Genomic DNA, 26,210 nt, shown 5'->3' on the forward strand with positions numbered 1-26,210 from the left:
ACTTCTTTGTATATTTATTTAAATTACGGCCATATTTTTCACACACACCGAAAGAACCGGCGCCCGGGAAAGGCTGCAATTCAACCGACCTGTCGATTGGTTTTTATTGCTCCCTCTAGCTCTTCTAGCTCGCGTTTATTTTTCGCACCAATTTCTGCAAACCGGAATGATTGATTATGTGCTAATATTTGGGGAACGGATTCCGCCCGGAGCTGTTCACTCGGAGGTAGGTAACCACCAGGGTTAATAACCACCATCGCCAAACACCACCCCAAAATCAAACCTCTTATCCTCCCTCCGCGCTGCCTGCCGGTTTTCCAACCCCTTCTCGCGGGCTTTTCTTCCTTCCTTTCGAAGGTGTCGAAAAATCCGAAAAAGAGGTGCGTCTTTTATCTTGTTCGCCCCTGTTGGCAATCGCCCTGGGCTCATTGGCCTTCCACGCTACCCCGCACTCGCCCATCCTTCCCTTTTCTACCGGAAACAACCCCCACGATTGGGCGCGAGGGGTTGATCGGCACAGTAATGGAACTTCAGTTAATTGTGCAAGATCATCACCAAAGCTCCACTATCGTAAAAATAATAAAAAGCCTCTATCACGTTCGAGGGCTTTTCCAAAGGTCCTCTCTCGGCAAGCAGCTGGAATGGGGCACTCGAGGAAAATCTGCCCCACCGATGGTCACTGAGTGGGCGGAGGCAAAGGAGATGGGTAAAAAATAAAATCAACAAACCGCGCAAGCACGTTCCATTTGGTTAGAAAGAAAAACAGCGAAAGAAACACCGCAGCGGCAAAGCAACCAGAACGAGAGAGTGAAAGAACGAAAGAACGGAAAGGAACAATAAAAACCCGTGCGAAATGTGGGATCCCGATGAAACAAGAGAGAGAGAGAGAGAGAGATGATCGGACGTACCGCTCAATCACGTCCACGTGGTCGAAGCTAATACCACGACGCATGGTAGCCTGGTATTACGGTACCTCTTGCGAACGCCATTGCGAATAATTTTGGCGACGCCGATTTTGAGCCGAAGCGGCAGATGAGCGAGATGGACGAGATCGGATGCGCCGCTCGATCTCACACGCGTTCAAGGCTTCCACCGCAACGCATGGTCTCCTGGTATTACGGTACCGCGTATGAACAGCGTTTGTGTGGATTTTGGCGACGCCGATTTTGAGCCGAACCGGCTTTTGAGCCGAACCGGAGCGAGATGGACGAAGTCGGATGCGCCGCTCGATCTCACATGTGCTCGGAACTACTTCCTCCACTCGGAACTACTTCCCCCACTCGGAACCACCTATGGATTTTGAACCGAAGCGGCAGATGAGCGAGATGGACGAAGTCGGACGCGCCGTTCAATCTCACGTGTTCGTGGAGCAACCTGCTTAACGCATGGTCTCCTGGTACTACGGTACCGCTTACGAACGGCGTTTGTATGGATTTTGGCGACGCAAATTTTGTGTCGAACCGACTTGACCGGTTGAACCGAAGCGGCAGATGAGCGAGATGGACGAAGTGGGATGCACCGCTCGATCTCACATGTGCTCGGAACTACTTCCTCCACTCGGAACTACTTCCCCCACTCGGAACCACCTATGGATTTTGAACCGAAGCGGCAGATGAGCGAGATGGACGAAGTCGGACGCGCCGTTCTATCTCACGTGTTCGTGGAGCAACCTGCTTAACGCATGGTCTCCTGGTACTACGGTACCGCTTACGAACGGCGTTTGTATGGATTTTGGCGACGCAAATTTTGTGTCGAACCGACTTGACCGGTTGAACCGAAGCGGCAGATGAGCGAGATGGACGAAGTGGGATGCACCGCTCGATCTCACATGTGCTCGGAACTACTTCCTCCACTCGGAACTACTTCCCCCACTCGGAACCACCTATGGATTTTGAACCGAAGCGGCAGATGAGCGAGATGGACGAAGTCGGACGCGCCGTTCTATCTCACGTGTTCGTGGAGCAACCTGCTTAACGCATGGTCTCCTGGTACTACGGTACCGCTTACGAACGGCGTTTGTATGGATTTTGGCGACGCAAATTTTGTGTCGAACCGACTTGACCGGTTGAACCGAAGCGGCAGATGAGCGAGATGGACGAAGTGGGATGCACCGCTCGATCTCACATGTGCTCGGAACTACTTCCTCCACTCGGAACTACTTCCCCCACTCGGAACCACCTATGGATTTTGAACCGAAGCGGCAGATGAGCGAGATGGACGAAGTCGGACGCGCCGTTCTATCTCACGTGTTCGTGGAGCAACCTGCTTAACGCATGGTCTCCTGTTACTACGGTACCGCTTACGAACGGCGTTTGTATGGATTTTGGCGACGCAAATTTTGTGTCGCGCGGTCCTCGTCGGAGCGAGATGGAAGACATCGCACGAGCTGGTAGATTTTAACAGCATCCTCCTACATTTCATGCTGCCCTGGTAGTAAAGAGGTGATTTGAAACGGCGTTTTGGACGTTTTTGGCGACGCCGATTTTAGCGTTTCGGTGCGATCTGTCTGTTTCGTTCTTTTTTACATACAAATTGCAGCGCGTACGTTGGGGCCTTTGCAGGAAGGATCTTTTCGGTGGAAATGATGGGGTTTTCCGGGGTGAATTTTCCGCTTTTCCATATCAGATTTTTTTGTTGAAAAAAGCGCTTTCCAGGGCGGATTTTCCACCGATCGTTTCCCTGTTACTTACCCTCTGCTCGAGTTTCTTATCGTATTTCTTTCTTTTTGGATGGAAGACATAAAAGACAAACCATTGCGTTCACTGAGTACTAAGAGTGTGATTTTTATTTACGCTAACGTTCGATACAAATTGGTAAGCAAAATCTGAGATACATTTTTTTTTGTTTGTTTGAGGGGAAAAGGAGTAAACGGTTTCAGTTTTATTTTCTCGTGTGATTTTCACGGCTTAGGGCAGGCTGAGGTGAGATGAGACAGTTTATGCATTGGTGCAGGTTCCTTTTTCTCCTTTTTTCGCTCTCTGACACCACGTTTTTGCCTAATTTTTGCGCCCCTTTCCATGGGCGGGTTTGAGGTGAATTTTCCTGCTCCCTGGGCGACCGGGATTACTTGTTTTGCTACCGTTTTTACGCTTCGTCCTGTCGACTAAAAAGGATCCCCACCACTCCCACGTCCCACGTATCGTTAACTGTTGTTTTTCTTCGAATGCGTGTGTGAGTGTTTGCCTGTGACTGTGACTGTTTAAATGGTTATGGTTTACGTGTTACTTTTTACCCCGAAAACGGTTGCGTTCCGATGAACCCCTTTAAAGGGCTCCTTTCTCTCGATTTCCTGTCTCTACTGCGCTATTCCTCTCGACCGTCTGTCTCTACAAATCCGAACAGAAAACAAACAATCGTTGTTAACCGGGGAAATTGGGAAAGCGCCAACAACGACGAGATAAGGAGAGGAACACCCAAAACAAAAAGGGATAACAATTCTAGATAAATGTAAAAAAAAGGATCTGAACTACAATCGAAAACCGGCGGCCAAACAACGCATAAAGCGCATAAACTTAAACAAATAGGCACGAATAAAATAAGAAAATCGATAAACAAACGAACGCAAAGCAATGCTTAACCCTACAAAGCGCTAACAGTTCTGTACAATCGCGTAAACCTAAGAGAAAAGAAAACCCCTATTAACAAACGAATCTCGGTGCAAAAGCGAATTAATGCACGCGTTTTGACTGAGAGAATTAAAAGTAAAACAAAAGACAAAAGACTGGAGTAATTTGGTGTGTTTTTCCTTTTGTCGGGCTAGAGCAACTGAACGAAACAAAAGCAAAGAAAACACCAACGCTCACCAAAACAATCACTCCCTGCTATAAATTGGCGCTTTCGCTTGAGGGTGTAAAACAGGGAGCGTTCACACCCACTTACGAGGTCTGACAGTTTCTTCCTCCTGTTGGCAACAGCGAAGGGGGTTATCTGGTCCTTTTCCCACCCAAAACAATCACCCCGAGAGCGTTTGCACCATAACTCAGGGAAAATGGAACAAACAAAAGAGGAAATGAAGAAGGAGGAAAAAAAACACCGACCTTAAAGGGACCCAAAAGCGCCCCACCCACCGGTGCCACCCGAACGTGGGTCCCATCTTTCGATTCGATTACTGTTTATCCGAGCTTTTCCCCTACCTTACTACAACACCCACCCACCCGTGTTTTTGCGGCGTTTTTTTTGCACTACGATTTTTCTGTTAAATTTCATTTTCCTATTCCCTTATCCGGGCTTTCCTTTTTCCTTTTGCGCGCTTCCGTTCGTCCTGTTTTTGGCTTCATTACGCGTTACAATCCTTGACCAGGTGCTTGCACCCTGCTATCCTTCCTTGGTCGCGGTTGAGGTGAGATAATTAATTCTGTGAGAGGATGTGCTTGTGTATGTGCTTGTTCGTCTTAAGTATTAGGTGGCTCTTTGCCTCACTTGGGATGACCCGAACAGGACGATACATCAGTATATTGTCTCTCGTTCCGGTTGTGCAGGATGAGAAGGAGGAAAACAAAACGCAACAAAGATATGAACAACACACGCTATTGCGGTTTGCGGTTTGGGAAAGCTAGAGCAAAAGGCATCCTTTGGGGGCAGTTTTTTTTCGTGTTTGAGGAGTTTCCTTCACGCAACCCTTCGAGCGGAAGGTGAAGCTGAAGTAGAGTGTCCTTATCTTTCTCATTTTCTCTCTCTCGCTCTATGGGATCTCCTCCCCGTTTCGTTGCCTATTGCAACCGGTTGTGGAGGTCCCCGATTTTTTTTGGAGGTGTTTTTCTCGTGGATCGATAAAATGTGTATAATAAGTCGCCCGGTTCCATCCGGCACATACAATCCTTTTTTCCTGCTATCGCGTGGTTTGTCGCTAGGGATTCGGAAAAAAGCCGGAAGGATTAAAACTGTTCGGCTCTCGTCCCGTTGTTGTTGCTAGTTGGCAGGAGTAAGGACGACGAGTTGGAGGATATTTTCACGACTTCGAGTGTCGTTTGTTGGTTCGCTTCCCAACGCGCACGTATTATCAACTAGTTTCGTTCGTTTTCTTTTTCTCGTCCACGCACTTTCGAGTGTGCGCTAAATGTTTGCTTCGAAAAGTGAGAAAAAAAAAACAATCGTCCTTTCTTGTGTACGCTACTATCTTCCGGAACGCCGTACATTTTACGCGGTGCCACCTGACCACGCTTTACTCTGCTTTACCGACGCAAGGAATAACATCTTCACCCTTCCGGAACACGACGTTGTGCTGCGTGGTTTCCTTGGTTCCGATTGCGAGGGCTCTCACTTACGGCTTCTCGAGCGAATAGTGGCGTGACTTTTTCCAGAAGCTCTTGAAGAAACCCTTCTTCTTCTGCGTCGTCGGTGTCGTGTGCTGGGACGAGTGCTGTTGCGGGAAGCTTCGCGAATCAGTCACTGCGGAGTAGAGCGAAAAGAAGCAGAAGGAAAAGAATGATAAAAAAATGAATGACTGCACATTAAAAATGGAGAACAACCGACATGACAGCGCCCACGAGCATGACTCTACTATTGATACAAAATAAAACATGTAAAGGGCAGCCTATCTGCCGGGGGAAAACGTGCCTTCGAAAGAGGCCAACTCGAAGAAGGTTGAGGCGGCCAGCAGGCGTTCTTTCACGTACTGGCGCCACCGCTCGAGATGCGGACGAATCTAGCCCTTAGTCTCGAAGGGCCGCGTAGGCACGTTCTGTGGTGTTGCGAACAGCTCACTGCTCGATTGGAATGGCCACATTGTAACACCCCGAGGGGCCAGCTGTAACGACCCGGCAGAGCGGCCAACGCCGCCTGCAGCATCATCTCGGGCGGATGTAATTTCGTTTATTGATTTGAAATTCGCGCGAACGCAAAACGGCGCAACGGCGCTCCTAATTATTTCCCCGGCACGTGCGTGTTTGAGATCACAAGAAGAGTAGACCATTGCCAGCTGGATGTTGGGGAGGGAATTTCCATACGCGAATGGGACACACGCTCACAGTACCTTTAGAGCCTTTTTTGAAACAAAAATACTACAAAGAGTAGCATTATGTTGAGGGTATAATAGCTGGGTTGCTTATTGTAATGTTGCATGCTTAATTGGAAGCATTTTAAATTTCAATGAGAATACCTTTAAAAGAGCTGCTTTTGAATAAATGTTAAGTGCTTTGAATAAAATGATAAAGAAAAATATTGAACTTATAACATGAAGCTATCAATTGGTCTAGTACATATCCAAATTATATTTAAAAACAGCAGTACTATGGAATGTAAAATAAGGATGAATAAAATAAACAAAAATTGATAGTATTTCCTCATAATTATCATTAGATTCGAATGTGGAAAACTGAGCCGTGACCTTACCAAAGCTTTTACAAAGCTCACATCTCTGTCTGAGAAGCAGCATCATGTTCATTCTAATCCACAATTGCAGTGGGCCCCATTATGTCGCATTTGCTTTAAGAAATTACAACGAACCACCCACGTAAAATCCCCACTCTAAACTAAACGATAAGCCTCCGGGCCATACATTTGCATACGGCCACTCCATTCCACGAACGTAAAAGCTCGCTGTGCCTCTGACCTCGAAAACAGTAACCCTAAACCCTCCCCGTAATCGTTGTGAAATCCAATAATGTCCGCTCCATAAATCACCGATTTCGGGAGCTTCCGCAAAGAGGAATAAACACAAATCCAGCCCCCGCACCAAAAAACTGCACTCTTCGTGGGTGCGCGTTCGTGTTTGCTTACGGGAAGTGGCCGTGTAGCTGCTGCCAAACGGCTACAATGGTTCAATATCCGCCAGAAGGTTCATTTCCGAGCCTCAGGGCAGCGAACACTGCTACGACACGTCCGTCACGGCACGCCCCACGGTTGACGTCCTTTTCGAGGTCCCAGTCTTTGTCGTTTTCCATGCGCAAGGTACCCGAGGAATGGCGTCTTGGGACCATCAATCATACCGAGAAGGCAGATGCTCGATCAGCGTTGCTGGGAAGGACATTCACACCCACTCACACACGTTGGTTTTGGGTGATTTTTTTTCCGCTGGATATCGAGCGAAAAGCGTTTCACCGGTGCCTACCTTGAGAGGAAAAGCGCACTCTCTCTCTCTCGGAGGATCTTTCGGCTTTCGAAAGGGGTTGTGAGTGTGAGTGAGTATGCTTGGCATTCAAAACACGTGGCCAACAAGGACCGGCCGGCGTGGAACGATCGCACCAAGGCACAGTGAGAAGGAATAAAGCGAAGCTAGTAGCGCAGTGCAGTGTTGGGCCGTCTTGGGCTTTCGTGTCCTGTACCGCCTGGAGCTACAGCATCCAGGGCTGTTCCACAACCGAATAGTGAGCATGCGTCGTGATGATGGTGCCGGCTGCCAGTAGGGGGATGCGGGCGAAGAACAAGAAGTTAAAAAAGTCGAAACCTCCATTCCAAAAAGGCAAGGAAAAAAATAAGACCGAAAGAATGAAACCATCTCCCCTTTGCAGGCCGGTGGTTTGCGTGCGTAGGAAAATGCGTGGAAAACTCCTCTCAGCCTTCCCCAAGGGCAGAAAAGTGGACAAACCAATTACTCACCTCGAGCTGAAGCCGTGGGTGTTTTTTTTTTTGAGGGGTGGGAATTTAATGGAGCACCAATCCATTTGCTGTCCCCACTCAGCCTCCCCAGTGGAATCAATCGATTGAAAACAGGGTCGGTGTGCATGAATGAGTGTTTTTTCCCACCACGAGGGCGTCCTCTTTTTGTAGCCGACAGAATTGCAACGCGTTCTCGCAATGGTGTGTTGTGAAATCCTCGCTCGAAGGATCAAAACGAGCCATTTCACGTGCTTGTTTGGTCCTTCCAACTCGATTGCATACATTCGAGTGCGAGTGCTTTTTCTCTTTAAATGGCACTGGTAACAACGCTGGCTAAAAATGGTGGCACTTTCGGAAAAACGCTGACTCATTGGCCACCCCCGCCAGGCAACAGGGCGCAGTTGCAAAACCGCATCGAAATTCAACGACTCCCCAGGTGGGGCGTTGGGGCCAAAATAATACAATATTTCACGGCCTATTGCCGGTCGCGGTCGTCGTCGATAAGCAATTAACAACTTTTGGCACCGCGGGTATCGCCACGGCTGGAAAATTCCGTTACCCGCACTCTGCAAACTGCCCCGGGTGGAATAAATAAATATTTCCGTAAACCGAACACCCCACCGACGGCCCCGTAAAACTGGCGCAACCCGTCCGGTTACTGTGGCGCAACCCCAAAGCAAAGCCATAAATCGTTCAGCGTAATTGAGCTCGAACCCGGAGATCGGTTGGCTAGTTTTCCACCGAACCGCACTGATCTGCTGATCACGATGATCGCGATGAAGCGCACGATGATGGCGATGGTTTTCTTTCTCACCTTTCCTATTTGGCAGCCCCAATAAGCCCACCCGATCGCGGTGCTATGGTAGAAGCGGGAATTGGTAAACCAAGCGCCTGGCCCGGCCGACGCGCTGGTTCGCGCTGAACCGGAAAGGAAAAGTAATTAAACTTTTTCGTTGAACCACGCGCGCGGCCACGGTCTGCACGGGGAGATGGCATTGGGCTTTTCTTGCCTCTGTGTGGCGGTGGCAGTGTTTAAACTTCGATTCCGCAGAGCCACGGAACCGCATGGCCACGTTCCGGCCACAGATATGAGAAGGTTCTTGATTCTCTCCTTGAAAAAAAAAAAACAACCATGTGCTATCACTTTACGATGGCTTCATTCTCGCGTTTTCGATTGATTCTTTTTCCATCGCTGTTTGGTGTGGCGTTCCTTAGGGTCAGCAGCAGATCGGTTACTTCGCTACATTCAGCCTTCAAGGGCGGCTCCAAACACGGATCGCGAGTAACTGTTTCGTATCGGTGCGCCGGGCCGTCACGTGGGCCAATAAAAATGCACGCTGCTGCACGTGGAAGGGCATACGGTTTGAATAACTGTAGTTTTAGATTTTTCGTTTGCGTTGGTTCTAATAATTCCTCCGCGAAACCGAATCAACCGATCGGATTGCAATCGGTGTGCGGTGAGTTTTCGCGAGGCGCTTTTGGCATTTTCTTTTTGGGATTTTCATTGGAATTTCTAGCCAATTTACATACGTAATGGTGCACACACCACCGAACCAGCACCTTTCGCTGCTGGAAACACAATATCGCCTAAGGAGACCACGCAAATTAGATATATTTCTTCGCATTCGTGTTTTGGTTGTCATTTTTCCTTTGGCAGACATTTTGCCTGCCTCGTTCTACGCTAGAGCAATGTGTTCCCCGGGATTGTGGGTTTGATATTAAATTTTTGGAAAACAAAATCACGCCAACGAAGCGCAACGGCTCGACCGTACCATACCGTGTGCCGATCAAAGGAAAGGAACGGCGGAACGTCAACATTTTCCACGACACGGCCAAGTGCCATTATGGAAAACTCTTGTAAGAAAAACGGAATCCCGGAAGCGGGGGAGGTCGGCATAAAATGTGAAATCGCGTCCACGTGGCCACGAAAGCAAAAGAGAGAAAGAAAGAGAGAAAATAAAAACGATATGAAGGTTCGGTGTAATTGAACAGCGTCCATCCGGGGGTGGTCTTTTGTGCGAACGAAAGCACTCATAGGTTTCCATCGTGGCCTCGCAAGTGACGTTCGAATTCGTAAGGAATTTTCCCGCTGCCCTTGTTTATTTTGGCTATCCATCACGGCAGGGAATATTAATATTTTCCACCTTAATTACGGTCGACATCTTACTTGTTTCCGTCTCTCTTTTTCTCTCTCTATTGGGGGTGTATAAGAGCACTCTTGAGTCTGAGCTTGCTTGAGCCCGAAATTGTTTGGACATTTTCCTCGCATCGCGGTGGAAAAATTCACGAGGAAAACAAATTAACAGAGCATAATGCGCGACCGTTTCTTCGTGCACGCGCACTCCTCCACAAACAAAGTGATCCTCGGTCGATTGAACCGAACAACAAAAGGACGTTGAAGAGCAGCAAAATAAGTAACTGCCACACAACCGAAAATCGGCCACAAAACCGTCGTCTGCTTGGTCGCCTACTGGCCGTTCCCCGAGATGGTCTTTATTTTCATTCTACGCGAAATGCACAGCCTCGTTTGCGCTGCAGTTTCTCGACGCAAGTGCGATCTGTGTCAACCGTCACGCGCCTCCCACGGAGCCGTAATAAATTTCTCTCCCTTTTGGCGTTTGCGTGGTGTTTTTTTTTATCCAGCACCTTTCAACTGCCGGCTATTTATAGCGCACCAACCAACCAGCCAGTGCAGTCGTCGGCCGTGTTGCATATTGCATGCGATCGAAAAAATAAACGCTTCATTACGCACACGCACACACACATACACTCACCACAGGAAACTCTCGCGCGGGGGAAGCCGTTTTGCAGTTTCGTTTCAGGGTGGAAATTCTATCGATACATAATATAAGCAGGATATACAGCCACCACCAACCAAGCACCAGTTGAATTGAATTAAATGCAAGTCAGCTACATTTTTTGCTCGCCTTAAAAAACCCACCGATACACTTTTCTGAAATTCACGGACGACAAAATGCGCTTCCGCTGCACGGGTTAAAATCCACCACATGGTTAAAATATGGCTAGCAGATGGAGTGCCTCTTGGGTCGGCCAACCTTCCCACGAGTGTGTGCGTGTGTTTGTTTGTGGCCGCAAACTGCGTGACAGCTCATCCGGTGGTAGTAAAACCGAACCTGAACGTCGCGTTTTAAAGCATATAAAAACACCATCCCCTGGAACGTTGCCGTTTCGAGCACGCTGGTGGAGCTCATTAGCAAAGGAAAATGCCAAAAAACAAATGCACAAACCCATACACACACACACACCACGCGGATGCAACAAATTGAAACGGGACACACAGCGTTATGGCACACATGTTGTGGGCATAAAACCTCATAAAGTAGACAAGCTAACAGGAAGGGCATCCTTTCGCAACCTCCCGGCTCGAAGAAAGGGTTTTTTTTCCATCAGCACCCGACGGAAAGTGGCACTCGCGCGAGCGTACAATGGAAAAATCATTAGGAAAATTGGCAGCCAAACGGTTGCCCGAGGGCCGTGTGGAAAGGCTTTGGCTCGTTTCACGCCCCTTCGGCCAGGCGTCAAGTAAACTCCAGTCGGTATGGTTTTTTGCCTCCGACATTTTGCCAGCTAGCCAAGGGAGTTTCACTTCGAAGAGGGCAAAAGCCGGTAGGTTCGGTTCTGCGCAGCATCCTCATATCACCAGCGCACGGGGGGATGTTTCTGGTTGTAGTGGGTGGAAAATGAGGAGCAGCCTGCCCGATTTTCCTTCGCTCTTTCTCTCGCAGTTTCCACATTGATGCATGCAACGACTCCGACAACCGGCAATATATGGTTCCGATTGTGAAATCTTGCCGCTGCGTTGGGTGTCTCGATCTTTCCGCGGAAAAACCGACTCATGACTCATGCGTGAGTCACTGCCGCCGGTTGAGGGGTGGTTCACTTTCAACTAGCAAAATGATGATTATTTCAGTTGACAAGAGAATGTAGAACATTTGCACCATTTCGAGAACGATTTCGCAATTTATTTTTATATTCATGCCACACTCACCCACACACACATCAGGAATGCACAGGTCCTGCCGCTGCACAGTAGCCGACACAAGTTTTGTGGTTCCCTTCCCAACGATGCATGCAATACGACACGGGAGCCGACTCAACTCGATTGGATGAATATTTAACAGCCTTCGGATTCGGTTTGTAACCGGTGGCAATCCCACCGGAACACGAGCCAGAGCGGGTTTAATTTGCATTCGAAATGAAAATCCAATGTTTACAACCCCGGGCATATTAAATATGGCGCGAATGCATTGCAAATCAGTGAGATGCATGTTGTATCGCTATGGGGAGAGAGTTTTTATTATCCTCTTGCAATAAAAAAAAACTCTCCTCCCTCCTATTATTCTTGAATCTCAAAGTATTCGAGAAGAGTCACATATTTCCAGGAGCGCGTGTATTTGATATTCATCGAAGCAGACTTTTTTCTCGATTGAAGAACCAAGCGGCACGCAAAGAATGCCCCACTTGGGCTCAAATTCAAGAGCATCATCAAGAGCAGCCCCTTATCATGTGGATTGCTTTTCACTAACTTTTATGACTTCCGAAATGTGATTCTACACACCGTCTCGCTAGCCGCGGGGCGTTATCTTAATGGATCTTTGAACCCCACACGCTCGGTTCACCAAAAGGGACAAACACCTCGAAAGGATATCGAACGAATCGTTGCCGGGAGCGCTGGGAAAAGTTTGCGATACCGTAACGATGTCCCAACCGGCCACCGGATACACGGACCCGCCGGTGAAAGGATACAGCTCCTTCCACGCGCATTTGCATCTGCCGTTTGGGGGTTGCAAGTTTTCACAAAACCCGCCCCAGAGCGCTCCCTGTTCCCTTTTTGATTGTAGTCGGAATTAAGCCGGAAAGTTGTCCTCTCATCGAAAACCGGGAGGGTGTGTAAGAGAGAAAAAGAGCCACCACACCCGTGCGGGGAAAAACGTACCCCACAGCCAAATGCCATTGAACTCGAATGACCTCTCACCGTACCGTTCCCAAACCCCAACGGAGCGGCGATGCAACGGTGGAAGGATCTCGCACGAAGGTGAGCTTTTTTTTCCTGGGGCGGAAAAAAGCTCATTCTCACGCCAGACAAAAGCGATCGAGCGTGCTCGTTGCCGGGGGAAAGGTCGTTGGTATCGACCTGTTCGTGTGTGTGTGCGTGTGTGCAGGGTTTTCCTTTTCCGCCAGTTGTGGAAGGAAAAACAGCCCGGCAAACAGGACGAAATCGTAACGATCCGTCTGGAAACCGGTGGAAAGGCGCTCATGCGAAAGACGTTCACCTTGTGTTAATTTTTAATCTCACATCCCCGGGCGTTTTTGGGGAAGGAAAAAGGACCTCTCTTTTTTGGTGTTTGCCAGGGCGTCATAGTCCTGTCGAGCATCGTTGCCGTGTTCACCTATTTTTAGCCCAACATGAAACCAACTCGACACGCCGATTGGGATTGCAGCATGGAGCGAGAACTGAGCTGACCAGTTGACAGTTTTCTGGGCGCGGCGTCCTTAAAAAAACCCCAAAGACTGCAGTAAATGCATTCTTCTCACGCGCTCTCTGCTCTCCGGCGAGTTGCAGGTCCGAACCGAACGGACAGCATCCCGGTTCGATCGATTCGAGTGCTGCACTCGCGTGAGAGTAGCGGGTGGGTTTTTCCGAACCCCCCTTATGTACAGCCGGGCGCGTCAATGGAGGTTTTGCCGGCCGGCAAAAAGGACACCATGAGGCAACGCGCCGGTGGTGCCACTGAACACATAACCGGCGTTCCGGCGTGTGTCCTGGCACTGATCCGTCCGGCATCACCAACACACAGTGCACATCCTGAGTGCACTCACACACAAGCGAGTGAGCCACCCAACACACCCAAAGGACAATGGTTGGGTGGGGCCGGTTTCGATCCGCATGCACGGACGCGGATGCAACTGGACTGCAGTTCATCGTGCTCGCTGAAGATTTGGCGGAACTGAGCAAGGAGGTACAGGGTTGCCAATTCCGGTTTCCGGTTTCCGGCTCAACTGCCGGGGCGTGAGGCGTTTGTGTGACATTTCCACGACGGCACCATAAGCTGATTCATTAATGGCGGCTATCGGTTGGGAGTTAAATTTAAACCCACAAGGGCCCTGAGCTATTTTAAACACGTAAATCTCTCGCTGAGACGAAGCGTCTTTTATCAGGCGTCTGATGGATCGCTTTCATTTTACCCACAGAGAGAGAGAGGTAAAAGAATGAAAAAAAAATGAAATAAACCAAGAAAAAACGAGGAAATGACTCCCGGGCTGCAGATTCGAGCCAAGCGAACAGAAAATGTACCACTCATTCGATAGCGCGATAAGCTTCTGGGAGCAGGAAATCAAAGGCAAGAGTTCGGCGGGCACATTTCTGGCGCCGATAAGGGCGCTGCTGCCAGTTCCCGCCCTTTTGCCCTGCCCTGGTGGCGTAAATGGCATCCGGGGTACGCGAAAGCCCACCCTTTTCGTGATAGCGTATCGCTGAAAATTGGAACCCGATATGCGTGTGATTCACCCGGTTTGACGGAAAAGGTGTGATAAGATAGTCTCCCCGCGCCAGCCGTTTAATAGGGCTTGACAAAAAAAATGGCAAGGAACAGTTGTATTTGGGGCGGATTTTTCTCTCACTTGCTGTGAGCCACCTTGGAGGAAGTGAAGGATATCTAAACCCATGCTGTGTAGAACCGAACAAAAACACATTTAACTGCACTTCGATGCTCTTTTTAGAGCGTCAAAGACCTTTAAGGCAGGAGAACTTTCAGAAGATTTAAACGTAGCAAAAAAGCATACATTTAGCCAGTAATACTAGCGTATGAATGGAATTATCTCAGTGCCTGGAACCAAACAGTCTCACAACGGCATGATTTCGGAATGGGGCGCAATCTCCCCGGCACGGGCAGTTTGGCCACTGCACCGATTCTGCTTCCTCGCCCAGTAGAAGATGCAAAAACAAAAAGAGGCCACTATCGCTAGATTAAGCGTCGCTTAAACAAAAACCATGAGGTCACTCACCATCGGAACCGGGTGAACGCTGCAGGAAGACGGATGACGAATCACGGTGATGTTGCTGCGGCTGTTGCTGCTGCTGGTAGTGATAGTGTTGAGGATGTTGATGATGGTGATGTTGGTGCTGTTGTTGCTGCTGGTGCTGGTACTGCTCCTTGTCCTTTTTCGGTTCCTTTTCCTTAGTGCCAGAGTTGCCTGATGGCCAGCGTTGGGTGGAGAAAAGAAAAAAAGGGCAGAAACGGTTGCGAGGTTAGCGGGGTTTTGGAATGATGCCGATCGGAACGGATTCGGAAGGGGATTGCGATGACCGGAAGTGAGATGGCAGGGTTCGGGATAACCCGGGGAGGGTTGGAAAACATGCATCTCTTCCCAAAAATAAATGGAAGCTGTGCATATGCACTGACAACAAACAGACGATAAGATGAACGGACCGGCAATGGTCAGGAAACGAGGAAACAAAAAAAAACCGGAACGAAAAATAAACAAAAAGGGCAAAGAATGCAATCCCTGCAGCCGGGTGCACTTGTTGCCCCCGAATCGGAACGTGCGTTATCTGCAACGGGGAACGGTTGAGAATCGGTCAAGCAAAGGAACAGGAACTCGAAAACTACCGAAACACACAAACACACACCGGACTGTCAATCAAAGCTTCAGAGTCTCGGGGTTAAAGGCGACCCTTGTTTGCGTGGGCATGCTAATTTTTTGCACCCTCGTACGTGTCCATTTTTGCGTGCCTGGCGGCCGGAATCGTTTCTTATCGGAATCGTTTCTTTGTTTCTGCACCGAAATGCACCCACCGGAGTGGGATTTGGCTGCATTGGCCTTGTTAGATAAGGCGGGTTTGTGAGGTTATAACTTTTTTGTTCTTGTTACCACCCGTCAGACGACCGTGACGACCGACGTTGATAGACATTTGGGGTGGTTGGGGAGACAATAAAAAAAAAATAGAACCAAGAAGTGAGGACGGTTTGGGAGCCATTGCGAAAATAATACTCAATCGCACACACACCCCAGACGGTTTTCCCGTCGCTACCAGCAGCTTTGAAAGTAATTAAAAATATATAAGCACGGAGGTCAATAAAAAGTCGTGTGCCCCCTTCGTCCTTGCATGGGTAAAGGAAAATGCAAGACACAAGAAAAGAATGCCAACATTCGCTGCGGGGGTTTATGATCCTGGGGAGCCTTTTTCCACGTGTGGAGCGATACTTTCGCCACAGGTTTTACGAGCATTCGTGTGGCACGCTTTCCCACACATACACACATGAAAATGAAAGGCAAGGCGTGGCAGTGCAGTGTTGCCAACGTTCACGAACCGTGTATCGTTGACCGATCTGCCAAAGATCAAAGTTCGACCCGTCCCGGGTGGCTCACCGCGGGATGGATTATGAATATTGAACGCATTTCCCGAGTCGTTTTTTCGGTAGGAACAAAGAGGCAACGCAAAAAAAAATAGGTAATAAATTGTAAACATTGATCCCGAGTGAGCGAGAGGGCGTGCGGGAGATTGCGCTGGCAAATGGTCAAAATTTTCCCTTGAGCGCTACCAAGGCCACAAGCCGCTAAATAATTAATAATGCTGGTTGTAAAGTAAACTTCTGAAATGATCGTTTTTTTTTCTCTCTCCTGCTCGGGAGCTCTCAACCTGACCTGAAACAACGCCCACACCAGGCAAACAATCCCCATGCAAGCTCCAGCAGCCCGGAAGGAACTTCAGATCAGAGTTTTCTGGAGATTTTTCCTGCCACCTTCCATTCGGAGGTGGTCAACTTTCCGTAACTTCTAGCCTTCGACAGCTCCGGCTAGCTCCGGTGGTTTGGCACTCCATTAGACCATTCGCGAAGGGCCTGAGCTCATTGGGAGCCCTTTGCGGTCCACGGGTGGAAAAAAGTTTAAATGGTAATCGAAAAATATTACGATCTGCCACCGCAATGCCACGCCAATTTCACCAAACGTACGCAAGCGCCCATTAGCCATTAGCCCAAGGGCTTCACTTCCGTGGTAGTGTCCCGTACACCATTTTCCCGGGCCGCTTATCGGTACTCGGTACTCGTTCAATGATCCTGTTGCTGTGACGGAAAAGCGGCCAGTGGAAAGGCGGCTGGTGGCTGGTGAAATTGGAAAACAATGCGAGAGGGAGACTCGCGTGGTGCAGTAGAATGGGTTTTTTTCATGGCAAGGCACGTCTGACGACGAGCAACAGCGTCCTGGGTATCGGGTGTAATGACGCACAAGGACGAGGAGCGTGGGGGAGGGGGAGCGAAGGGCTATGGCATCAGCTTCGACACCGGCAAATGGTCTTTTCCGACCGCGTGTGTGTGTGTGTTAGGGAACCGGCCGTCAAGCCCGGCAAGACGATAACCTCCGGGAAACCGGAACCGGGGAGACAGATTTGGTGCGCGCGCAGTATGAAAAAGGACCGCATGGCGGACAGAACGGCATGGAAAGCGAAAGAGTGAGAGGGGATGAATTTGGGGTGGCGAAAGTTGATGAGATGGGGGCATCTCGCAAGAAAGCCCCATCTCGGTCACCGCCGGTTGATTCGGAGAAAGAGGGTGTGTGTATGTGAGTGCGAAGGATTCGTATTATCGTATTTTATTATTGTTCCGATGCCGTCCACCGCTCCCCTGCCAATGTCCTTAAAGCCATTCGAGTGATGATGGCTGCTGCCATTTCTCTTTGTTCTTTTCCCGTCCTGTAGGGAGAAAAATCGCGAAGACGATCGGGAGTGAAATATAACCGCAATTTAGCCGCTTCCCAACGTCGTCACCGTAAAAGGGAGAAGAAAGGACACCCGATATTCTCGTGATCCTGTTGCTGCAACGCCCATACGCCCATGTCCTTGCAGCGCGTTCTCCGCAGACTTGCGTGAGGAAGGATTAGGACGGTTTAGGTTTACGGGGTAAAAAAGAAAATACCCGAACGAGAAAAACCGCGGATGTTTGCAAAAAGAACCACAGGAGAAAGCGAGACAAAAGAACGAAAACACAGCCCATTGATTGTAGCGCGGAAAGGATATACGGCAAATAAACAAATTCAGGCAAAACCAGCTCCCGACGCGCACACATGTGCGAACGTGAAAGAAAGGACGGTTGCGTGCCGCGCACACGCCACCGTACACGTGCTTCCTTTCGAGCGCGGTTCGCTTTAGTTTGTGTGCGTGTGTGTGTGGTACAGGCAGGAATTAATCCTAGCGCTTTGGCAGGGATACACGCGACCACACGAACACCATCTTTTTTCACCGTCAGGATAAGGATTTGCCGGGGGTCCTGTGCTCACTACTACACTCTTGCGGGCAGTTTCGCGCACCAGAGCATATTTTTCCCATCCTGCGAGGAAGATTTCCCCACCGCGCGTTGGGCGTTGGAGCGAAAATCGATATTCTTCCTGCGACCGGATCGCACCAATACCACCGCACAGCCGGGTATTACCGGCGTGATTTCCTTCCTGCTTGCAGCTGCCACAACAGAGGCCCATCACAGTTAATGCTTTCGCGTATCATTTGCGCTTCATATCCGGGGCGTCGATTTTCCACCTTGGCTTGGGGGTTTTCAGCGATCACTTTTCCACATGCCTACAACCCGGCATGGAAAACTGCTTCCGCTACCAACACGACAAAGCGGACAACGCCTTTGAACGCACACCAGCATAAATGCCGGGGCCGGCCTTTTCTTCCCGGTGCTGCCAAGCCGGGTCGAGTTTTCCTCTCATGCGGTGCAAGGATTTTCTTTGTTTCCCACTTTTGCTCCCGGCGGCGTTCAGCTCGCCGTTGCCAATGGCGATGGCCAAGCGGGTGGTGTGGGTGGGTAATGCTATTGATGGAACTCGCTCTCTCTCTTTCTCTCCCACCCAGTCCAACCCACTGGGCGTCGTCGCATTGTCACCGCATCGCACCGGATGGACCACATTGATAAATGAAAATTAATGGAATTAAGCGTGCTTAGATTAGTGACGGTGCTTGGGCGAAAATCCGCCGGCTTCCGGTTGCCATTTCGGCGAAATATTCGAGAGATTTTCCACCGATTGCTTGGATCGGTCCTCGAAGGACCGTCGGGCTTCACGAAAAAAGGACCACCAATTGGTATCAATTGTAAGCGGGATCAATTGTTTGGGGAGGGAAGGGTTTAAGGACTGCCCGGGACGGGGATTTTGAGCCGCGTGTGCGTGCGATGGAGCAATTGCGAGCCCTCAAAGCACTTTTGCACCCCATTGCTTTGGGGTGGTGGGGCCCATTTTCAAGAAAGGACACCAAACGGCTTCCAGATGCGACTGACAAGCGAAAAAAAAAGGTTTCCACTTTGGTGTTCCGGTCACGGCAACGGTTTCGCACCACGGTTCCAGGAGGTGTTCCTTTTGCGTAGTAAAAAGTAGGACATAATTGTTGGAACCCTCCTCAAATGAAGCCATCATTTGCGAAAGGAAACTTCTGCAGCGCGGGTTCAGGTGGGTGGAGAAAATTAACCTCCTGTTTCCACTAACGCCTGCACAGCCTCTTCAGCTAGAGGCCGCATTTCCTTTTCCGGAGGACACTGGGCGCGGGGAAAAGGGCTCATAGGAAACCCAGAGTGGGGATGAAAATTTCGGGCATTTGAATTTCGTTAACACCATTTGCCGAAAGGAATGCTGGCTGGATTGCGTGCCATTTGCCATTATAAAGATGTGGATCGGGAATTTTCATTTTCCCGTAGCGCAACACCCATTTCCCTCTTGGCTTTACGAAAAAGTGACCGTTTTTTTGTAGAGTTTTACTAAAATTATACTTTTTTCAACAGAAAAAGTGATTACTGTTTTACTTAGTCGTTTCATTGACGTGGAGCGTTTCGTCCTAATCTGTTAACTGCTGATGGAATAGTTTTCTGTGTTCTGCGTTTGCGAAGAAAACCCACGACGTCCTGTCTTTGTTCGAGTATGTCAGCCCCGCCCTGGGAATGCAAATGATGTTTCGCCGTTGGGTGAGGCATTTTTGCAAACGATTCCCACGAGAATTTCTCACAAAAGCGCTGATAGTTTCCGCATGTGAATCACGATTTCGGCCATTCACGATTATTCATAAACAGTCCCGTGTAATTGTCACATTTTTGAATACCCTCCACGGATATAGAAACAAATGAGCGGTGAGAATCTGGTGACTCAGAGGTTGTTAGGAGAGATTTTGGAAATAAAACTTTAAATTATGCTCCACTGAAAACCCAGAGTGTGGTTCTGATGGAGAACCGCAGGCCAATGCCGTGATGACAAACCGTTCTAACCGTTTCCAGTGACGATAAGCTAACGCCAGCGAAGCGAAACCGTCGTTCGAGCCCCTTCGAAAAGAACGGAACGCAGGACGCAAACATCTGCTCGCCGGAGCGATGTGGCACCCAATCCCCGGGGCAAATGGCGAACACGCGAAAGTCCGCGATCAAGGGAAAAAAAAACCCCGACAAAAGACAAGCAACACCAGCAAAAGTAACAGAGCAACAAAAAAAAACATCTCCCTTCCCGTCGGGATTTGTTTATTGCACGCCAACTGGCCGATGGGCCAAATTTGCGTGGAGCAAACATGCGGACGCGGGGTGTTGCAAAAAAGGGGTTTTCCGTTCGTGTTATTTTTTTTGTGGGTTGCTGTTGCGAGCTCGCTCTCGTTTTTTTTTTATCAAACCCAACTGCGCCCCGGGATCGAGGCTGGAAATGGGCGCACTTTCATCGGCGCGGCGCTGGGCCGGAATTTGGCGAAGAATCGAGGTCATCGCGTCTGCCTGTAAGATCTTCACGCGGTGACGTCATGGTGTGTTACTTGCGTGGTGGAAGACAACAAAAAACAAGCGTTACAATTCCAAATTGAATCGCACTCATCCACAGGGCAGGCGTGATCAAGCGGAAGGTTCGGTTTTCTATTGGCCATGGAGGCGATATGGCACACGCCGGAGGAAATGACGATGAAACAATCCCTACCGAATCGCGGGGGCCAATTTCCGTCCACCACCACCCCCCGGGTTGGGCCGAAAAGGCATGCAGCAAGATCGAATGTAATAAAACAAAACAGGAGAAAAAAATGAGCACCGATCGTAAACGTCAATGCGCAACGGTCGTTCGGTACGTGCGCGGCGCACATGGCGTGTGCTGTGACCGGAGGTTCCTTTGCGTTAGCGATTTCCGATGCCGGTTGAATAATAAATGCCGGTTAAAGCCGTAGAGCGCCACACGAGCCGGACGTTGGGGCGGGACGATGGTACGATTTATGCGGATGTGATAACAGTCAGCACATTCAGCATAGCATTGGCCGCTGAGGTTGCGCGATGAGCTAGTGGCGAAAGGCGTCCGTTATCAGACCGCGTTCCGTTATCGGATTGGAGTAAGGCCCACTCCTTGGTAGCACAAGGATAATCCCTTGCTAAGCCAACCGATAACAGGACGTGGCAGATCCGTTTCTTGTACAATTTCCTTGTAAGCATAAACGAGCCACATAACTGGGCGCTATGAAAGGCGAGCTTTGTTACAATTTCGTCTTCAAAAACGTGGGTATCCTTTTGCCCCATTCGTCTTCAATTAATGCACTCCACAAATCACGCATAAAACTACAGCACGCACTGTAAACGTCCCGTGAGCGCCATCACACAAAAGCGGCGGAAAATCGCAATGATCGAACGCACAAAATGGGCTCCACGCGACACTCGCCGATGGTGGGAATGCCTGGCGAGTGTGATTAGAAGCCAGCAGCAGCTGATTGAATTAGGCATTCGTGCGAAAACCCATCACTTTCCGCTTCAGTGCACACTACGCATAAAACCAGATCCGATCGTCCCGGTGCAATGTACTGGCTTTCGCAGGGCACGTTCTGCTGAATCGCTGGTCATTTTTCTGCTCTTCTTCCTTACCGTTGACCACCGCCAGTGTCTGTGTTGACTTAATGTTGGCTAATTAGTTTAGCTACACTGACGAAATGTTTCACTAATTTGGAGCTGTTAAGATTGCGATGGAAGGCTAGTTCGGTGTGAGCGAGGGATGCGAAAACGGTTAGGTACGAGTGAGAAAATGAAAGGCAAAATAATAAAGCAAGCATATCAACGAAAATGGGTTGTGAGGTGATCGCTTAGTTGAATCCCATGGTTTTGGGGTGAGTTGAGATTGTATGGGAAGGATGCCGTGCAGATGGGGTGATGAGTTGCGAGAGTACGTGAGAATGCGTGAGGAGGGTGCTACGGTATGTGCGACGGTGATCACTTTTTAACAAGTCGTTTGTGATTTTCTCGAATGAACGATCGTTATCCGCGCAAGGGCAGCTTTTTATGCGACTTTAAGCGAGAAGTTTCAAAGGAATCGGGCTTCTGCAATAAATTCTAATAAACCACGTTTCTGTTACGACTCACGAACGATCAAACGCGACAAAGAGTTCGAAACCGGCAGACCCGTGAATCATAAATGTTATGTAATGTTAGCAGTAATCCGCGATTGTAAATAATTACGTTATAGAACATACTCAAAAAGCGAATATTCAGCGCGAATTACATATTGTAAAAACTTAAACATGCGAATGAATTTTAGTCTCAGATAAAATATCAGTTCGGCGAGGCTAGATAAAAAGCGTTAGTTACGTTACACGATAAGTTACGTTACACGAAAGGATAAGCAAAATTGCACGATAAAGTTAAATCGGAAATGGAAATGATCGACCGCGTGTTTGGACGCACGTTAGGAGCTACGACGACGCGAGACGAGACAAAAAAACGCGAGCACGAGGATCGAAACATAGCGACACACAAACGCACGACACACTGAACATATCCGCCATCTTCGCGGGCTTCTCCAACCAAGGAGGGTTAAGAAAAGCTGCCCGTACCGTACCTTTGCGAATGAGCAAACTAGTAACCCGGCGCAGTGCCTCACGCGGTGACTTGTTGAAAAATTTAGGTGTAAGATTTGGTGGTAGGGTGAGCGGTTTGCGGCTACCCGTACCCGCTGCCTCCCAGGCGCGCAGTGATCCCTGTGGGTGCAACCGGTCCAGGTTCTCGGTCGAGGCCGGTCTCGGGTGGCGCTGCTTCGGGTACCAGCCCCGGGCTGGACCGCCGGCCAGCCGCAGCATCTCCCCGTTGGCCAGTGCCTGGCTGATGCTGCGCTGTCGGCTGCCGATCGTGGTCGAGGCACCTGTCGGATGATGGGAGAACGGACGAACAGACAGACAGACAAGAGAGCGTTACGTTAATGGTGAATTTTCGGTTAGTGGACAGGTTCCGACAGGCAGTGCCACCGTCACCGGGATGTGGGTTTAAAATGTGATAGGCGCAGGAGCGTATTATTGACGACACCCAGTGGCAGTGTTCTGCGTGCACGTGTGTGAGTATTTTTTAATTGAAGAAAAGCCACCGTTTGGACACGGCGGATACGTACTGATGCCGACGACGGACGAACCGAGGCTGCTGGTTGTGGAGTTGGCACGTGGAGCCGTACGGCTGCCACTCCCGTGCGGTGGAACTTCCGGAGCGCGTCGGTGTGGCGTTCGCGGTATGTCACAGCTAAAAAGAAACCAATAGATGGCATATTAGGATCACACGCTTAGCAGATGCAATAGTCACTAGTTACCCTCTAGCAAAGATGGGCGTCTCCGGCAGGCTGCAGGACGTTTGCAGCGATCTCTCCTCGCGAGGACTCTGCGCGGTGCGCTTCTGGTAGCCACCGGTAATGACTCTTCGTCGCGAGTTGCAACCGGGCAAATCGGGAGGAAGTGTACCGGGGGCGTGAGGAGACGTTGACGAACCGAACGAACCGTTACGGTACGATTTGCTGAAGCCGGCATCCATTGACCTATGCACCAGGGAGGCAATATAAAACATGGGAAAGTTAGTGGAAACTCATAGCTAGAGTTATGTCCTTTGGCTCTTTCAACGGACCTGGTTTTAAGCGTATTTATCGAAGGACCACGGTGCGGTGGAATCGCGGGAGGATGTTCTTCCCGGTAGCCGTGGATCAGCTGATCGTGCTTGCTGGGACCGGAACCGTTGATAGCGCCGTTGCTGGCCCGATTCCGCGAGCTGATGCGAATGCCGTGCATCTGATGTATGACTTCAGGCTCTTCCGTTGGGGACGGGGGTAGGGGTGGAAACTCGTCACTGTCCTGCTGAAAAAGCGGAATAAAGACAATTATTAAGGAATCGACATAGCAATGGTACAATAAAGCAATGGTTGCTAACTAACCGGTTCCGGGCTGGATGATGGCGGCGATGGTGGCAGGGGTCCGAGGCCTGCCTGCGAGAGCAGCATTTCTTTGGCACTTTCTGATTTATGAACACCTAGACGAAAACCTAGTGGACGTCTCGCTGGAGGTATGTCTGCAAATAGGGAAACGATCAGTGGCAGTTTTGTTGTCAGGAGCATCGACTCTAGCTCCTTACTGTAACCCATAAACTTACCGGCTACTCTAGCAACGGATATATCACCACGTAATAAAGCACTAATGTTATCTTCTATCTTCCGTAGCGGGGCTCCTCGTTGCGTGTCGCTGTCCGCTTCTTCGTCCTCTTCGATCGGGGGAGCCAGCTCGCGCCGCGGTGTCGCTAATCCTTCAGCTGAAAATTCGAGCAGATTGAGAGTGTAAGATTGAGTGCAAGCAGAAAGTTGCGCGCAAGATGTGTTGAGTGCAAAATTCGAGCAGAACTTGTGTGCAAGATTTATCGTTTGGTCGATATTTGCGCCCTGGCTTATGCAACACGCATTACATCGTTTTTCAGTGGTAAGGTTTTATAAAAATTGTGAGTATTTGAAACTACTTTACTAGAAATATACAAAAGCGGTAAAACTTTTCTTAATAAACTTCAAAACGTAGGTAGTGTACACTTTTAGTCACATAAACTCGCTAAAAAAAACTTATGACTTTCTATCAGATCTGCTAACATCAGCAAATAATAAGCCAAGAGAGTCAAGATAATAGATCTACCTTTCAACCGTTCTAATGGAATCCAATTTCTTTACATTTCTGCACCCAACGCAAAGAAACGATGACAGCGATGGACAACCTGGAAGGTAGGGTTTTGAATGACGACTCACCCGAAGGAAAATTGTCCCTTCTGGCCTTGAGGTTGCTCTGAAGAACACCTCTCACACTTTTCTAATTTCAACCCTTTTACCATTCGCACTGAGAAGGGGATAGAAAAATTAGCCTACCCAATGCCATGGGTAGCGGAAAAGCTACATTTATTGACCCGCTAGGCCTTTACTCCTGCCAAACCTGTTTGCAGCATTTATTTTCCTGATCACCGTTGTCACCGGAACGAGAAATTCACACTCAGGCCGCCACTAATTAACTGAGGACGACGGTGTGCCCGCTAACGAACGGTGAGCTCAACAGCCGGTTTATTACCAGAAAAGGACACGCTTTTGTGTCCCATTGCGTGTCCTAGAACTTCCGCAAAGTCTAATTAACAGAATGTGTAGAAACCACACCATTAACCTTCTAGTTCCCTTTCGTTGATTACTTTGGTAAGACGCGACGTTAAAGCCCGCCTAGAAGCTACAAAACGCTGGCTTAAGAAACACGTAGATTAACGATAATGCCAAGGTGCTCCAAATCAACTTAATCAATCTCTAGCTCCGTGCGATTTATCAGACAATGCGACAGTGGCCCACTCTACCCTACCAGCTATATGCGGTGCCCTTAAACATAATGCGCGAGTATCGTTCCCCGCTTACCTGTTGCAGATGACGTCAACGGTGGCGTGATCGTAGGCAGAGAGGACACTCGTAACAGCGGATTGTCGGAACCACCGGCAACTGATCCTCCCGGTCCGCATCCATTTAAATGGCCACCGGCACCGCCGGAACTGCCACCACCGTTCGCACCATTGGACGAATTGTCCAGCGCCTGCAGGGCGTCAAACGTGGAGCTGTACGTTTTGAATTCAGTGTACCGGGCCGAGACGACCGGTTGCGGAGCGACTGATTGCGGTTGATTGGCACCGGAAGGTCCGGATCCGACGTTGACAATGCTGGCGTTGCTGCCCACGGTGCCGTTCGGTTTGGTTCTGTTCAAGCTATTGCTGCCGCTGCCACCACCGACGGATTGGGGCCCGTTGTTGATGAGTCCGTTGATGGCAGCACCGTGCAGGATCGATGGTGGCTGGCCAAGCGGCGACGAAACATGTCCGTGCGGCTGGTGGTGTGTTGTGACCGGCGAAGGATAGCTTCCGGTCGGTGTGGTGATCTTTATAACATTAGTTGAAAGCTCTGAGGTAGTAGGTGAACTTAAGTCTAATGATAATCGTGACCTGAAAGAAGTGAAACAAACAAAAATGATCAAATAGGAGATAAAAAGACGGTGGAAACCGATGCATCGTTGCACAAGTGCCAAGGGCCAGCACATTTAGGCAAGTCTACAATCTTCTCACGTTCATGCGAACCAAAAAAGCCGAACCGAACGAGAGCGCCCTCGATTAAGGTTATGTTTGTCCTTCCGGAAGAGGACATAACAAACGATCTCATCAGCAGAATTGCTCGACGGCAAGCACCGGACGAAGCTGAACGTATTGGGCTTACTGGGCGAGGGTGGCGCTTTCTTTCGAAAACCTTTTCAACATTTTCATAAAATAGCTTCTCCACTCCGTGCAAATTCCGTGCGGCACACCGACGAGAGGGAATAAAAGGGCAGAACTAGCCAATTCATCACGGGTAGGTGTTGCTTCTTGAGC

General features: G+C 49.4%; 1 protein-coding gene across 1 annotated transcript in view; it reads right to left on the bottom strand.

Moving 5' to 3' along the window:
- Window positions 1–5,260: 5,260 nt before the first annotated feature.
- Window positions 5,261–26,210, bottom strand: part of LOC128723760 (trithorax group protein osa) — a 75,651-nt gene continuing 54,701 nt past the window's right edge. Inside the window, exons 9-17 of the mRNA XM_053817526.1 lie at window positions 25,216–25,790; window positions 23,940–24,095; window positions 23,725–23,858; window positions 23,421–23,647; window positions 23,113–23,334; window positions 22,921–23,045; window positions 22,378–22,677; window positions 14,563–14,751; window positions 5,261–5,388 (exon numbers count right to left, since the gene is read on the bottom strand). Of these exons, the coding sequence (XP_053673501.1) occupies window positions 5,261–5,388; window positions 14,563–14,751; window positions 22,378–22,677; window positions 22,921–23,045; window positions 23,113–23,334; window positions 23,421–23,647; window positions 23,725–23,858; window positions 23,940–24,095; window positions 25,216–25,790 (2,056 nt within the window). The remainder of the gene's footprint in view (window positions 5,389–14,562; window positions 14,752–22,377; window positions 22,678–22,920; window positions 23,046–23,112; window positions 23,335–23,420; window positions 23,648–23,724; window positions 23,859–23,939; window positions 24,096–25,215; window positions 25,791–26,210) is intronic.

This window comes from Anopheles nili, chromosome 3, assembly GCF_943737925.1.
Source record: "Anopheles nili chromosome 3, idAnoNiliSN_F5_01, whole genome shotgun sequence".
In the NCBI taxonomy this organism is placed as follows: domain Eukaryota; kingdom Metazoa; phylum Arthropoda; class Insecta; order Diptera; family Culicidae; genus Anopheles; species Anopheles nili.